At 37.2% G+C, this 18,253-nt stretch overlaps 1 protein-coding gene across 45 annotated transcripts in view; it reads left to right on the forward strand.

Moving 5' to 3' along the window:
* The window catches only part of Dscam1 (Down syndrome cell adhesion molecule 1), a 171,053-nt gene that overhangs the window by 38,037 nt on the left and 114,763 nt on the right, over window positions 1–18,253 (forward strand). For 39 of the 45 annotated variants that reach the window (XM_033470791.2, XM_076518833.1, XM_076518815.1 and 36 more), the window contains exon 6: window positions 17,989–18,138. In XM_033470791.2, the coding sequence (XP_033326682.1) occupies window positions 17,989–18,138 (150 nt within the window). Of the gene's footprint in view, window positions 1–22; window positions 185–1,288; window positions 1,460–6,322; window positions 6,488–9,419; window positions 9,582–17,988; window positions 18,139–18,253 lie in introns of all 45 variants that reach the window. The other 6 variants (XM_076518808.1, XM_076518795.1, XM_076518841.1 and 3 more) reach the window with 4 other exon arrangements.

Here is an 18,253-nt window from a genome sequence, read left to right on the forward strand (position 1 = left end):
CCTGGCATGCCCGCGCGGGCAGTCGTTTCGCAGTTCTACGTCACCGAGGCCGAGAACGAGTATGTGATCCGGGCGAACAGCGCGATCATGAAATGCAAAATACCGAGTTTCGTGTCCGAGTTCGTTCAGGTGGATCAATGGGTAGCCGACGATGGAACGATATACATTGGCGGCGAGGAATACGGTAGGAGGACGCGTCGCGTCGCGTCGCAACTTCTGCGTTCTGCAACAGATCGTCGTTGCACCACTATTGTAGTCTCTTTTACTTTTTCTCCCTTCATTTGGTTCTCATCTCCTCTCCTTCGAACGAACACGAACGATCGTTTTAGGTGACCGGGATACGTTTATGGCTCGAGCTGCGGTGCACATGATCGTCCGCGTTTAGTATAATACAAGTGCTGCGGAGGCAGTTGTTTTACATTTTTTTTTAGTGACTTTAATGAATTGAAAATGGCGCAATACTGTTCTCAATTTATTCGGATTTTTATTGTTTTGTGTTTAACGAAGACACTTTTGTTAGAAATCATAGCTAATGATTATGAAATAATTGATTTCAGCTGTCTCGTTTCGATAAATTGTCGATTTTTGATAAATTGCTCATTTTTGGTAAATTGACAATTTTTGGTGAACTGACAAATTTTTATGAATTGACAAATTTTTATGAATTGACAATTTTTTATGAATTGACAATTTTTTATGAATTGACAATTTCTGATAAATTAGTAATTCTTGGTAAATTGATAATTTTTGAGTAATTGACAATTTTTCATGAATTGACAATTTCTGATAAATTAGCAATTCTTGATAAATTGATAATTTTTGATTAATTGACAATTTTTTATGAATTGACAATTTCTGATAAATTAGCAATTCTCGATAAATTAGCAATTCTTGATAAATTAGCAATTCTTGATAAATTAGCAATTCTTGATAAATTAGCAATTCTTGATAAATTAGTAATTCTTGATAAATTAGCAATTTTTGATAAATTGATAATTTTTGATAAATTGACAATTTTTGATAAATTGACAATTTTTGATAAATTGACAGTTTTCATAAATTGACAATTTCTGATAAACTGATAACGTTTGCAGACAACCGAAAGAATTATTTCGCAATCTCCATCTGCCCTCCGTTCTCGCAACTTTCATGGCAGCTCGAACGCGAACGTAGTCTTACGCGCGTGGGAGTAGAGCGAGCACCGCGTCGCGTGACACGAGGGTGTCGCCGATGTTTTTATTTCGTTTACCCGGGTTGGTATAATTTTCTGGGAAAACGCGCGTTGCAGTGGTCCAGCAGTTCTACGAGACGAGGGTCATCGACGAGTTCGTCTTGCGCGGCAACACGGCTACCTTGAAGTGCCTCGTGCCGAGCTTTGTGGCGGATTTCGTAGACGTGATCGAGTGGCTGGCTGTCGAGGACGGGTTCACCTACTCCGCGAACAGCCAAGAAGAAAAGGGTACTTCTCGCGTCTCGATTAGAAAGAGTGCGGGGGGAAGGGGGGGACGGGGGTCGAGGGCATGAGAGAATATTTAGCGGGTCTGCGATGAGCACGACTCTGCCAGTACCTTCTCTTTAGCTGTTGTCGGTGTGTCCGTTAGGGGTGTGTCGAAAATTGCGGCACAATGGAGAGAGGACACCTTAGACGAGGAAGTGAGTCGTTCAGCTGGTGGAACAACGTTTGTTCGGTTCGCTGGGGAACGTGTTTGAGGTGTACACGCCGATGAAATTTCGTGCGAGAGATTGTTCGCCTTTTTTGGAGGGGTGGAACTAGACCGCGGATCTTTATGCGAAATAAAAATTATCGAATTAAATGAAATCTTTCTTTTCACTTTTGACAATCGTGATAAGTTGAAAATATTGTAACAGTATCCGGAAATTCTTGTGTTCTCTTTTTTGGTTTCGTATTTGATTGTATTCGTTTCTATCTGAAATCCATTAAATCCGCGATCGAGGTGGAACAGTGTATAAAGTTGAGGATTAAGAATGATTAATTACGTTTATTTTGTTTATTTATTAACGTTTTAAACCAGATGATTAATTCAGCAAATATAAGATTGTTACACGTATATACAGCCGGGTGAAAAAGTTTCCAACCACCCTTCAAAACGGAATAACTTTTTTTGTGATTAGGTTAATCGATCACAATTTTTTCAAAGTGATTAGCTTTCTAGACAGTTTCTAAAAAGATTGTTTCCAAAAATTTCAATTGATTGGGATGATAGAAAAATTAGAAAATGTTCTTCCAACTTTTTTCCAAACCTTTTGAAAAATCTTTCTGTACATGTAATTCAGAGAAAAAACGTAGTACGATTTAAAAAGACGAAGTTGGCAACAAAATGTATCAATTTTTATTGTACCTAGAAAATATTCCAAACGATTGAAGTCACCAAATTCAACACCCTGCTGTGATCTCAGCGTGGAAGCAAACGGGCGACTTAATTAATGAGTACTCGTTTCTTGGAAAAGTTCGCTTCTGACATTGACCGTTACTGTATTTAACGAGGTTCCAGTGTTTAATATGTCGTGGGAAAGACGTAAGGCTTGCTTTACAAGTGTCCAACTGAATTACAACTGATAATATACAGAGTGAGTCATTTCGAACAGTTCAAACTTGAATGTGCATTGAACTCATCTTAAAAACTTATCAAAATCGTCGATATTCGAAGAGGCATTTATCCAAAATGGCATTATTTGAAATATTATACTTGAAATAATTTGTTATTTTATTTCCCAATTATTTCCATGCCTGTGAATACTTTTGAAATAACAATATTTGAAATATTATTTTAAGTACCATTACTAACGTAGTTATTCTTTATTTCGTTAATTCGTTATTTTATTTTATTTTAGAATTATTTGAAATAACCATTTGAAATGATCATTTGAAATAACAGCATGGAAAATAATGGTTCGAAATGAGTTATTTCAAATAGTTATTTCTTATCTTCATTTTAAATAAAATTTACTCAGGTTTAATCACAAGATCCAGGAGCTACATAGATATTCATCTCATTTTTTAATCATTTTCCTAAGTCGAAAACAATTCAAAAGCATCCTGAAATATTTTTACCGTTGCAAAATCATAATAACCGCAGCCATAAAGAGTCAAACACGTTCAAACAGCTCCAAAAAGAGGAAGCAATCTCAAAAACTCGGCAAACCATAAAATCATTCCTCCAATAACTCCAAAAAAATGCATAGTCTCTTATGCACTAAAAAAACCGCAGCCCTACAAACACGTTCAAACAGCTCCAAAAAGAGTAAGCAATATCGATCAATCTGAAAAACTAAAGCCTTAAAAAACCAGCAAGGCCAATTAAAAACCTCCGAACCACTTCCTCGCGAATCCGATCTCCGAAGGATCGGCCGCTCGCAAAATCTCCGACAACAGCATCATCGGCACCAGTTTCCGGACCACGAACCGTTGTCGCCGCCCACGTTTAATTTCACTAAACGAGTCCTGCCGGCGCGGCGCGGCTGTTTTAATGGAATTAATAAATCGAATCAGCAGCGACGTGCTCATCCCTCGCGCGAGCGTAGACCGCTCCGCGCGCTTTGGCTCTCTCGCCGGCGCGGCTGGTATTATTGCCGGGTCTCAGGGTGCACAGGATGCACAAAGCACTGGGAAGGAGAAGAGAGAGAGAGAGCGAGCGAGAGAGAGAGTGATAGATAGAGAGAGGAAGAGAGCGAGCGAGAGAGAGAGAGAGAGAGAGAGTGACAGATAGATAGACAAAGTGAGAGTGAGAGAAAGGGAGAGTTAAAGAGTGACAGATAGAATAACAGAGAGAGAGAGAGAGAGAGAGAGAGAGAGAAAGAGAGAGAGTTGGAGGCCTGACAGAGTGGATCGCGCAATTTGCCGGTCTACGAGAAGCTCGTTCATTCCGTTGGCCGATGCAAACGAGAACGGTGGCAGAGCGTGCGGCTGGCAGTGGCCTTGATCCTCGTCGCGGTCCTCGTAGGATCGAGAGACGGGATTAATGGAGCACATAGATCCCATTAGCGTTCTACGCGAACAGGGCCATCCAGCTTCGTTCGGTCGACTAGCGCCCGATGTGTTGACCCCTGCGCAAAGGTTACGGATAAGTGCACATTTGCGGATGCGATAGTCGTTCGCCATATTTTCTGCGATAGCTACTTGTGCAAGCTACTCGCTTGCTAGTATTGTTGAAACTCTCTGCGATCGTTCGTAACAGCGATCTGGGAAATCGTGAGCGTGGCCTCTGAACTGTACAGGGTGAGTCGTCTAACAGCTGCATCTAAAGTGTCCTCGTTGTCTTTATGACTGGATCCACAGAGCTTGAAACGCGATTAGTATATACTAATCATAGTATATACACTCATATGTATATTGTTTCGTTAGAATAACAAGATTAGATTTATTTAAAGTTCGCACGATTTCTGTTGCAATATACATGTTGTTGAAGGAAGACGTTCATCCACTAGTTTTCTGGGTAAACGTTTTTTTTTCAAATATTAACAAACATTTTTCGTGGATATATTTCTCTGATATCAAGACAAATTTGTCGTAGAAACGTTTTTCTAATATCAAGAAAAATTTGTTATAGAAACAGTTTTCTAATGTCAAGATAAATTTGGCATAGAAACATTTTTCTAATATCAAGATAAATTTTTCATCGGAACAGTTTTCTAATGTCAACAACATTTTTTTATAGAAACATACTAAAAAACTCGCTATCGCAGAAATTGTGGCGTATAGAGTGGTTCTTATTTATCGACTTTCTATTTCTTCTAGTCTTCTACTCCCCTAAGTTGTGACACTTGATGAGAAAATTACACGTGCGAAATTTGGAAACAGTCGGATAATGGGATTTGCGTTTAAAAATGTTAAAGATTTCATTTCATTTTCAAGTAGAAATTTATTTCGTCATTTTCAAGATATTGCCAAATGTTTTGGACTAAAAGACAATGCTCTCGGTGTGTTGATATATAAATATAATAAATATATAAATATATAATATATCATATATAAATTTGATATATTCCCTCTTGTTAAATTGATGGTAAATAGTCTATATTTTTAAAATCATCATTATTTACGTAAGACGTCCTCTTCCAGCCAAAAACGTTGCCTATATTCCTGAACAATGAAATACAATTACCTTAAAAAATGAAATAAAATCATCAGTTGCAGCACGGGTTCTCATTGTCTTATTAATTCCAAATTGTTCACACATCATTTTCTCACCAAGCATCGCAACTAAAATTTCACGAAATAAATTCGATAAATTCGGTCTCGCAGGAAGGGTGTCCTTAGGCATCCCTAGGCATCCCTAGGTGTCCCTAGGTATCCGTTAGGCGCCCCAACAGCTAAGGACCACTCCGTCGATTAACTTAGCGTCGCGTTCGCGGCCAAACGGAATCCGATCGACAGTCAATTAGGCGATGTTACCGCGAAGAAGCAAGCATCCGATCAATCGGATCGAACGTCGTCGCGCGTGCCCGCCGTATTTCCAGCGATCTCTGTTTGACGAAGTATGTTATTCGACGGTCCACAGCAGCGGGACCAGAGGGCAAACACCATAAAACGTCGCCCGTTAATATTTCCCGGTGAAATGTTTGACCGTTAGATCGAGCGCGGCTGCGAATCGGGGCCGGCCGTGATTTCGGATTAGATTAAACCGGAGACTAATCAAACCGACGAGGAAATTGATGTCCGTTGGCCAGCTTAATTTCCATCGGGGCAAAGAGAGCGACCGGCCGGCCGGCTCTCTCGGCGTGTGCGTGGAACTCGGCCGTTTGCGAGCCAACGACGTGGTTCATTGAAATTTTAATCGACCGGATCAAAGCATCGGCTAGCACACCACTCGTCGCCGGCTACACGATGTGTGCTTGTTCCCTTTTTCTCGCTGGTTTTTTGGTCATCGTGGTGAAAAAAAAGAGAGAGAGACAGCACAGTTTCATATACAGGGTGTCCCGAAAATGTCTCGCAATCCGGAAATGGGAGGTTCTTCGGGTCATTTGAAGCAACTTTTTCCTTTGCGAAAATTTTCTCCGAGGTTTCGTTTACGAGTTATCAACGAAAAACACTGACCAATAAGAGGCGAGCTCGGCTGGCGCGCGGCGGTCCAGCCAACGAGTGCACGGAGCCCAGTTCCGCTCATTGGCTCGGCCGTCTCGCGCCAAATGATCTCGCCTCTGATTGGTCACTGTTTCTCGTTAATAACTCGTAAACGAAGCCGCGGATTGCATTTTCGCTAAGGAAAAAGTTGCTTCAAATCACCTCAGGAATCCCCTACTTTCGGATTGCGAGACATTTTTGGGACACCCTGTAGACGCCTCTCTGTTCGCTTGATTGCAGTGGTCGGCCAATACTTTGAGGTTCAGGTTTACGATCAGTTCGCGATCCGCGGGAACGCCGCGATTTTCAAGTGTCAGGTCCCGTCGTTCGTCGCCGACCACGTGGACGTGGTGGGATGGATCGATTCGAACGGCGGCAGTTACGTGGCCGATGGACAATCATACGGTACCGATACCATTGTATCGTCGATCAGCATGCGGCTATTGAGAGAATGATGGTGTCCCTGGGTTCACGTCGGGAGAGATTGCTGTCCGCGTTCCGTTCGTTCCGACTTCCTTGATTCTTCCAAGGATTAGTAACAACAATGCTATTCGGTTGACGATAACGCCGAGAATAATTGTAATAATCGAACATATGTTACAAGTAGACTGCTTGTGCAAAATGAAAATTTTTCAATTCATTCGTGAAAGACGGAAATGAAAGAAAAATATGTATATCTCTTCTGTTAATTATTTTCTTTTAATCATCGAGAGGAGGTCTGTTTACACTTAATTTGTTTACATTCCTGCTATTTTTCTGGTCATTTTTATTAATAAAATACAGGGTTCAGTTATAGACGTGGAGGAAATGTAAATTTAATTGCACAATTGAAATGGCATAATTGCAGCTTTTTTAGTGTAATTGTTGATTTCGATGTTTCCCTAAATATTATCGAACGTTAAATCAATACCTTTTCCAACGGGAAAATGATCATAAATGTAACGGATAATTAGTTGCGATTTTATTAATATTATCGTTCATTATTATCCTAATATTTCTCCAAATCATTATTAGTAATTGATGTCACTAATCTTTTTGATGAGGAGAACTGTCACAAATTCAGTGGATAATTGATAATTACTATTTTATCGGTGACATCATTTATTATCACTACAATATTTTTCTGTTATGAATTTCTCTATTAAATATAAATATTTCTCTGTTATGAATTATACTATTAAAATACCTTATATTTAATTCGTTTTCACAGTATAAGCATGATTCATTTTAAACAGTCTGTTCTGTCATCATTTATTACCACTAATATTTTTCACAATATTTTTCTATTATGAATTTCTCTATTAAATATAAATATTTCTCTGTTATGAATTATATATATACTATTAAAATACCTTGTATTTAATTCGTTTTCACAGTATAAGCATGGTTCATCTTAAACAGTCTGTTCTGTCATTCACATTCTAGCGAAGCCAGCCTTCGACAATATCTTTAATTGACATTTTATTCTAAAGATTGTAACATATGCATTCGATCTATTACACATAAAAATTTCTCGGCGATTTTATCATCAATTGTACAGCGTTCGTTTGTTAAACGCGCGAACGTACCTTCTTGAATTCGTGCTTGTTGAGGGTGACGGCGTGGGTGATCGTTGATGCGAGAGATTTCTTCGCGATGTTACTGCCGCGTTTAAGAGTTTCCTGATTAGCTTTATGGGCCTAACGAAGCACTATTATCACTTGGCTGCTGAGATATGGATTCCTTTGAGATCGCACGGAAGTCTTAAATTAGGATTTGTTTAAAGTGTCTGATCGTTGGCAGAAGAGTTGTTTTAACGTTTTAGTTGGAGCGTATGGACTTCGATTTTTCGATGGTGTTCGGTGCTAATTTTAGAGTATCGTGTGTTGCAAATATTCGTAGCATTCTTTAGAATGGATTTTTTGGTTTTGAGGAAACGAGAGGTTGCGAATATTCAAAATAAAGTCGACGAGAATTAGAGATGATTAAGGTTGGAACGAGGAACATGAAAGTATCAGTTCATTTATCAATTGAAATTTATAATAATATATTGATCAAATTATATGACAGTTGAGAAACTTCTCTAATGAAATCGTTATATAAAATTTGGTATTAGTTGTTGATAAAGACTGCGAATTCATTCTGTTTAAACCTTTCAGAAAGGACGCGGAGAAACGAATTGTCAGTATTTTATATATTTATTTTGTTGTTTAATGTACATATCTTGTAGAAAATTAGACATTTTAATGTTTAAAATGGTTTAATGGCAAATGTGCAGGAGAATAACTTCGAATTTTCTGCCTGCAAAATAGCTTCTATTGTTCTCCTTTGTTTTAGTGGTATTCTAGCCATCCTACGCGATATATTAAAGAATCTTTAGCTATTTTATTTCACTGTACCTTTCTTGAGAATGTTACGAAGGGTTTGCAATACTAAACTTATATTGTAACTCGTACCGAATGCCATCTTGAAAATGATTTCTACATTCGGCTTAATTAATAAGAATATATTCTGTACCTCTCTTCAATGAAAAATATTACATTTAAATATTATATCTTCATAACAGCGTGCTATAATTATAAATTCTTATTTTGACAACTGTTTTTTATTTGAGTTTCCATAATTTGTCAGGCATACTGTAACAACTTTTTCCAAAAAATTAATTTTGCTCTACTGGAAATTACACCTAAATTCTCATACTAAAAATTATTTTCCGGAGAATCAAAGGATTTTCAAATCTCAATCTTTTCTATTAAAATCTCAAAAAATTGAATTCGATTAAACATGTACTTGGATTAAAAATTATCAATGCAACTAGTATTAAAAAAAATGGCTAAAATCTTGTGCTCGGAATAATGGCTACAATCTGGGGTTCAGAAAAATGGCTAAAATCTCGTGCCAGAAAAATCGCTAAAATCTTGCTTGTGCTTATAAAAATGGCTAAAATCTTGTGCTCAGAAAACTGGCTAATATCTGGTGCCAAAAAACTTCGCAAATGGCAAATCTCGAGCACAAAAAATTGCCACAATCCGGAGCTGAAAAAATTGCGAAAAAAAATCTTTCGCCAAAAAAGATCTATCCAAAGAGCCATCGAGGCTGCGCCATGAATCCTCTATATCTCGACGCTGGACGTCGCGCATTATCTCGAGGAAAACTGGATCGGCGACAAGCGATCTCGGCTGGAATCATTGACCCGCGGCCATAGCGATTTTCGAACGGTCTGCGACTAGGTGCCGTTAGAATGAAAACACGCACGAATTTTCGAACGTTCTCCCGAGAGCGCGATCGATCGCGGATACGAGGCTGTATGTAGATTGTGCGGCTTATGGTAAAACCGGAAACCGGTGTCTGGTTGCAGTTGTCGGGCAGCGGTATGCAGTGAACGTGATGGACGAACACGTCCTTCGGGGGAACGCCGCAATTATCAAGTGTCACATACCGAGCTTCGTCGCCGAATTCGTCGAGGTCGACTCTTGGATCGAAGACGAGACCACTGAAATATACCCTAACTCCGATTACGGTACACAGAAAGAGAGAGAGAGAGAGAGAGAGAGAGACAGAGTCGGAAAGTCGGTGGCGCCCACGTGCTTGTTCCAGCTGCGGGACAAGCGGTGGGGCAAGCGGAGAACGAGTTTTCCATTCATTCTTCTGAGAACTTTTTCGTCCCCTTCACGCTTCCGACGTCACGCCGCGCCCGCGAAAACGCTTTTCCTTTTTGTTCGACGCGTGCCGAAACGGCGGACGGCGGAGTATTTTTTCCTCTGAAAAGCCGTCGCGAATGATTTCATTCGGTTTCTTCGGGGACAGAAACGCTCCAGAATGTAATTGAAATTATAATTTCACATTGAATTTGAGATCCTTATCGAATCGCGCGACCCTTTCGAACTTCAAATTGCCCCTTTTGCGCGATTCATATTCCATGAATATTATTCACATTGTCGCACTCATAATTAATGCTTTTGCGGATCGTATTCGGCGAATATTGTTCACCTTGTTGCACCGGAAATTAATCCTTTTGTGGATTGTATTCAGTGAATATTGTTCTTTCGGTTGCACTCGAAATTGATACGGAAATAAAATCAACCATTTTGCTGGTAATGTTCATCTCGTTGCAAATGAAATTTACTTGTAATTAAATTCGGATTATTATTCGGAAGAATTATTAATATTATTATTAATATTAAGAATTATTCGTGAGAATTATTAGTATTATTATTAAATATTAAGAATTATTCGTGAGAATTATTAGTGTTATTATTAAATATTAAGAATTATTCGTGAGATTTATTAGTATTATTATTAATATTAAGAATTTATTCGTGAGAATGATTAATATTATTATTAATATTTTAAGAATTATTAATATCATTAATATTACTATTAGCAAGAGACAATTTTATTTGCAAAACAATTAATTTCGAATGCGGTCAGGTGGCTATGATCTACGAAAGAATTAATGAACACTTTCTTTTGTAATTATTGTAACTATTTCGACTTGCTGCAAACGAGATTCACTTATTTCTAATTAAATTCACATCGAACTGCAAAATTCGATGGCATTTTATAAATAATCGTAGAAGACCAGTGAAGATTAATTGTTCGCAAAATGTATTAATTTATGAACAACTATGTAAATACATATTCTTAAAATGCAACAGAAGACGTGAAATTTTTATCCGTGGAAGGGACAATTTTTTCTACAAAAAGTGAACAAGATCCGCGAAACAATTGATTTGGAGTGCGACTAGGATTAATGAAAATCTTCTTATTAATTAATCGATCATTGAAACTCTTATTAATTAAATTTAGCCAGCGTCATTCTTCATCGAACTATTCAATTTCTGAGCAACAATTTACCATTTTGGAGATCCTTTCGATCGACTTTTCACCAGCATTCGTGCCCAAGTACTCCACCGTGACGTCGTCAAACGCGGCTTGGTTTACGCGTGAGCACACGCTCCGATCCGCCTCGGGACCTGAGCGGAAAAACGAGATCGTTTTCATTCATAACCTCGCGCTGCCGTAGCGAGTGCGTTGTCGGCCTGGGACTTCGAAAGCCTGTTTCAAGGATTCGAACGTTAAACCGATCGTTAAATCGTAACGAGCGATATCCTCTGCAATCCCGGGCAGGAGTCTATAGTAAACACGAAAGGAAGCACGCAACAGGTACGATCGTTGGTATACAGGGTGCGAAATAATTGTTTGACTATCGATATCAGGACTGATGATGCTCGGGCAACACGTTCCGGACGGACCCGCTCGATCTACCGTTACTTCTAAGAAAACCAATTAAGTCCGATAAGCATGCAATCGTTTGGGAGATGCGCGGAGAGTTCATCTGAATTGCGAAGCTGTACAGGGCGGTCGAATACAAACGGATCTACCAAAAATTCTGTTCTTCGGAGAATGGTTGCGACAATTTTTTGGGAGGATAATTTGTTAATTAGCGTCGATGCTTCTTCGTCTGCATTCTTGCCCCGGGAAAAATTCAATTTATTTTACAATAATTTTTAATTGCTATACTAGGGATCTTTAGCCAATTTTCTATATTTTCAGCTTAGTTTTTTGAACATTTTATCGAGGGAAAATGTCCATTCGCTGATCGGAATATTTATTACAGCGATACGAAATGAAAAATTCATTTTCAATTAGCATGTAGATGGTTTTTTATGGTCCACTTTGTACATGGCGTAACTGCATAAATGCCAAAGAATACTTATGCAAAGTAAGAGACGGGGTTTATAAAAATATATGTCTTTTTCTTAATAATTCTAAGAAAGTTGAAGATAATAAATAGTTGTCTTTCAAAAAAACGATATTTTGAACAAAGGAGCATTATTCTATGAACATAGATAGTGGAAATACTGCTGGAATAAATTCTCCCTTTACACAGCGCGCTGAATCTGTTTTTACAAACGCGGAAACTGAATTCCTCGATTAACGAGTTATGTCAATGCACGTTGCGGAATGTGCATATGAAACGGAACTACGAAACAGAACTCCAGTGCAATGTCAACTGCTTCCTAAAGCCTCGAGTTGCGACCCTGGCTGAGATCTGTTTGATCTCCAATTATCATCGAAATCATCGTCCGTCCGGAATGTGATAATTAGACCGCGGATTACATGCATTTATTGCAGAAGTGAGCTTATCGAAAGTATCGAGGAATGCAAAAAGATTGTGCTTGGTTTCCACAGAGTAGTGGTAATTTTTACGATTCTCAAATTTTAACAATTCTAAAATTTGCACAATTTAAAATCCTTCACAATTTTAAGATTTCAACAATTTGAAAGAATTGTTGCTAACTGCGCAAGGATTTTGCAGTCTAATTACGTTCACTAGACTGCAGGTTCAATGCGTTTACAGCAAAAAGTTGATTAGAGTACGATTTAAGGCAATGGGATTAAAGAAAAAATTAATTAAACAAAAACGTTTTTAAAGGGTTTATTAAAATTGATTAAGGAATGAAAGGACTTTCTATCTTCAGTTTCCAACAGGTGTTTGTTCTGTATTATGCAATAAAATTTTATTCTTATAGCTGTGACACACGATTCTTCGCACCCTATATATCAAAATCGCATCATTAAATCGTATCAACGATTTGGAATCGAGCAGGGTGTTAAAATAGGTTGATTAAATACTTCCAGGGCAAATAGTCGTAATCAAATTTTGTTTGAGTTACAAATAACCGGATTTCTCGCTTTATCTTTTACTTCTTCTACAGAATATACCATATTCTTATCGATACAAATTAATGTCAACTAATAATAATAATTAACACGACTCGATATGGATTTATATTAATTAATTATATATTTAAATTAAATATATTATTAATTATATATTATTAATATTTGTTAATTAAATAACCTTGACATTTACGAAGATTAATGAATTTTGATGAATTTCCATGAGCTTTACCGGATGTTTGTGAATTATTATGAATTTATATGGATTTCTACGAATTCGTGTAAATTAATATGAATTAATATTCATTACTTTAAATTAATATTCGTAAATATGAAGAAATATTCGTTAATATAAATTAATATTCGTAAATATTAAGTAATATTCGTTAATACAAATTAATATTCGTAGATATGAATTAATATTCGTTAATATTAATTAATATTTGTTAATATTAATTAATATTCGTCGATATGAATTAATATTCGTTAATACAAATTAATATTCGTAGATATGAATTAATATTCGTTAATATTAATTAATATTCGTCGATATGAATTAATATTCGTTAATACAAATTAATATTCGTAGATATGAATTAATATTCGTTAATATTAATTAATATTCGTCGATATGAATTAATATTCGTTAATATAAATTAATACCCGTTAACATAAATTAATATTCGTAAACATGAATTAATATTCGTCAACGTAAGTTAATGTTCATTAATATGGAATGACATTAATCAACACGAACGAATAAATACCACAGACACCGGTAAAAAAAGAAGTAAGACCGACGACCACGATTACATAGTTTGATCGTGGAAATATCGTCGTTTCGATGGTCGTGATTTGCTTCGATCACCGCGACATTCGCAGAATCGTACGAGCGCCTGAACTCCGACAGAAACAAAGTTGCCTCGCAACGTTGAACGAATACTCTATTTGCCCGGTATCGGATCTACCTTTTAACACCCTGTAGAACGAAAGCAAAGCGCTGGGGTAGAAGCCGCGCTGAGTGAAATATGAAGCAGGATATCGATCATCGAGAGACGGTCGAATCTATTTTCGTGGCGGACGTGTTTTCTCAGAGCGTGTTCGTTCGTTCGTTCGTTCGTTCGTTCCATCGGCTTCCGCTCGAATTTCGATCGCGCTTCTCAGAGATCGACCGGCCAACGGAAACAGGAGAAACGGTGGCGCGCGACGAGATCGTTCGAAAAAAGCCCGGATGCCCCTCGTTTCGGAAAACGAAACGCCCGAACTATTCTTGAACTGTTCGTACGACGTTGACTGCCGCTGCTCGCGCTGTCCCAGACTTCCTTCCCTTCCGTTTCAACTTCGTCAGCACCGCAAACTCTCTCGAACCTTTCCTTCCCTGTGTGCTCTCGCTATATGTATATGTATACATAATGTGACAACGGTTGTGGATGCTTTTCGTAGAGGCGTGTGCGCGGCTCGATTTTTTCCGGCCGAGCCGAGCGTCCGAATTTTTTCGAGGTGCTCGATGTCGACGAATGTCTGCGTTTCTCGATTCGAATCTTATATTTTGATGGTGGCGATAATTTCTACGGCTTTAAATAAAACATATTCGTTATCGGCGACGGTAGAAACGACGTTTATTTGAGGAAAATGTGAACGGAAAATAAACTGGGAGATTTCCAAAAAAAACCGCTGTGTTCTTCGATCAAATCTTATGATAGTTCACTGATTACGATCATTTGGCAAATAACATTGTTTTGAATTTTTTATTTTAAATAAAACATATTCTGATGTGAACGAAAATCTTTATTTAATATTTTCGTGATTTTTTAATTTTTAATTTTTCATTATTTCAATATTTCTTATATTTTATTTGTCTTATGTATTAAATAAAAAAAAATACAAATAATGTATTATATGTTTCACTATAATACGTACCATTAATTTAATAGGACGTATATTTATTAAAATATCAAATTTTACTCAAATATTAACAATACGTAAATAATATGTATTCTTAACATTTGTCAGTAAATGTATACATTGCCACCTCAATTTAGTTAACAACATTTGTTAAAAATATCTTGAATACTCGAGTCGTTTGAATCGCTCAAGTGACTCGCATCTTTTTTGTTAACAGTTCGTCGATTTCGAGCAACCCGAAAAATTCGAGCACCCCACTCGGCACGAAAAATCGATCGATACTCGACACGAGGATCGAGTATTCGAATAAATCGAGTACTCGGATGCCTCTGTCTTTACGCCGATGTTGCTTGCATGCGTCCGGCTCGTTCGCCCGTTGTTTGATAACCGGAAGCCGGGATGAATGGAATGTCCTCGCATAATAAGCGAAATTCAACAATGGGCCCGGACCTCGTCACGGGGTATTTTAGTCAAACGACTTTTTTTACTGCGATCGACTTTCGTTGCAATTTCAATTGGGGGGTAAGGGACTTTCGAGGCTGTGTCCCCCGAAATTCGACGAATTGAAGGAGCTGATTTCAATGCTATACGCTTTTGCAGGGGATTGGAAATTTCGATCATGTTTTTTTTTTGCAGAGTTATTTCGAGATTTATTCGATCGATTGACTGAAAACTTGCAGCTGCAGCATCGATGGTTTGTTGGCAGTAGAATTGCTCGTGTGTTTGACCTAAATACGAGTGAATACAAAAGTTTGTTGAAAAAGTGTAAAAAAGGTTTACTAAAATACCCCCTTAAGGGATGGGTGTCCTGTGAAATTGTAAGTCAAAATACGTTGAACAGATACGTCTCTTGCATCGAAAGTTGTCAAAAACTTATATATATATATATATATATATATATATATATATATATATATATATATATATATATATATATTTTTGCTGTAGTTTCTGTCTTTTTATATAGGACGATAAATAATTTTTTGGCAATTTTGATATTGAGATGATTTGCTGTGAAATGTACAAATTTTGTGGATATATAGGTCCGATGAAATTTAGCTGAGAATTTTAAAGTTAGTGGATCTTCCTACTTTGATGGCCAGAAAATAATATGATTTTATTCAATAAATGATTTTATTAAATGATATGTATTTTAAGGAAATTCAATAATATGAAAACAATGTGGTCATGTTGAAAGTCGTGATGATTCAACAAAAGCGATATTGATAAAAAATCATGTTCGCTTCGTTCCCGTCCATAGATAGGAATTTATTAATTGATAAATTAATAAATAATAATGATAATTTCATTCTTATTAGAAATAAGAATAAAATAGAACTAAAGTAACTAATTAAAATAATTGATAGAACCAAAACAAATCAAAGATAATGAAATACAAGAACAAGGCAATACTTGAAAGATAAAATTTAAATTTTTGCAGACAAAGATACTGGTTCAGTCACTTGCAAAAATTGAATTTTATCTATTAAAGATACCTGCAAGGTTTGAAGAAAATTGGATGATCAAATTTGAAAATATCATAGAACTCAATCTGAAAATCATATTTAATGTTTCAGGTGTTTTTTACAGTATACGCGAGGAGCAGCGTTCCAGAGATTTCAGATGAAAACAAATAAAATGTTTAAAGTCATCAAAGTAGGGCGATTCCTTAAAAAACGAGACTTAGTATGCTCTCATAATGCATCAAATATTATTTTGACTTTCTAACCCCTTCATGGTATCGCGATTTAAACGAAATAATTTATCTGGTATCAATGTTTAACATTTCAATATTGCAATTAACTTGGAAATCTTTTTGATTAGTAGTCTATTTTACATTTTCAACGTGTCGTCGACGTTAGCGATTGGATCGAGTCGCATTGATAACACTGTTCAACATTTGACCTTTTAAAAATTGACGGACACTTGTTACAGATTTTTCTGAAAACAGATCAATTCTATATGAAAAGCAACTGCATAAATATTATTACCAAAAGGATATACTATTATTCATACAGATGTAACGAGCTACATCTTTATTCAATCAAGATAAAAGAAGATGAATGCTTCGAATTAGGGAACATATTTGATTCAATTCTCTCGCAACTGCAATAATGCAACAGTTGCAATATTTTTTAGATAGTAACATTCCTTTTACCCTATTTATGGAATCGTCATAGCTTCGCGTAAGCAAATGTTAATAGCGTTAAAAAAAACGATAACTAATAAAATCAAAGAACCTGAGTAAAAGTTCCCAATTTACAAAAATATCGAAATCTATTTCCATCGATCCGACAATCATTTAGATAACATGGTGCGTATTATTGTTCAAAAACCATTACATACAATTCTTTGTAGCATTCCTTTATAACATAATAATAAATAATAATAATGAGTAATAATAAATAATAATGAATAATAATAATGAGTAATAATAAATAATAATAAATAATAATAAATAATAATAAATAATAATAAATAATAATAAATAATAATAAATAATAATAAATAATAATAAATAATAATAAATAATAATAAATAATAATAAATAATAATAAATAATAATAAATAATAATAAATAATAATAAATAATAATAAATAATAATAAATAATAATAAATAATAATAAATAATAATAAATAATCCTTTATAACAGTTCCACGGCAAATCGAAAGTCCGTAAACCGCGCAGCCCCGTTGAACAGTGCAGAAAATCGCGATCAGGCGCAACTCGATCCCATCGCTACCCAATTACCATCTCGCAGGGGGTTAGAAGGATTACACAGCGCATCGGAAGCGATCGGCTTCTTACATTTCACGGACGATCGCGAGAACAGTGTCGTTGTTTGACGAACGAGCCGGGATGTGACGGCCAAGCGATTCGTCGAACGTTGAAGGCGCACCGCACACGAGACGCCCGTGTGGAGAGAAAGAGTCGGTCGCTATTCAACGTTCAACGAACTTGGCCGAAGGTAGTGGAAGGTAATAGAGGTGCACGCGGGCCAATGTATTAATCAAGACAGCATTGTGCTCGTCTCGGCGCGCGGTGTGCATGCCCGTGCGCCGGTGTTTGTGCAGAGTGGACGAGCACCATGCGGTCGTCGGGATAATTGAATATTTCTGATCGCGGCGCCGGTTCATCGCGCGGTCGAACTATTCCCGAGAAGCGTAAAATATCGTTCTTCTCGATTAAAACCGTTGCCCGATATCGGCGCGGCGCACACCGTTCTCTCCGCGATCAATCAATTATCCTGAGGTAGAAAGTTAACACGCGCCGAATCAGAGCAAACGCCCCGTCAATTAATCTGTCCTTTTCTATCCGCGGCCGCGATCGCAGACGGAAAATACCTGGTACTGCCATCCGGAGAGCTTCACATCCGCGACGTTGGACCCGAAGACGGATACAAGACCTACCAGTGCCGCACCAAGCATAGGCTCACCGGAGAAACCAGATTGTCAGCCACCAAGGGACGACTCGTCATTACCGGTAAGTCGGCTACACCAGCAAACCGTTCTCACACATTCATTTAACAACCACGATTCTGATTCGATCGATTCATTGCTAAGTGTTATTCTTCTTTTTTTTCTTCTTCTTCTTCTTC

The sequence above is a fragment of the Megalopta genalis genome, chromosome 2 (assembly GCF_051020955.1).
Source record: "Megalopta genalis isolate 19385.01 chromosome 2, iyMegGena1_principal, whole genome shotgun sequence".
NCBI classification, from domain to species: Eukaryota; Metazoa; Arthropoda; class Insecta; order Hymenoptera; family Halictidae; genus Megalopta; species Megalopta genalis.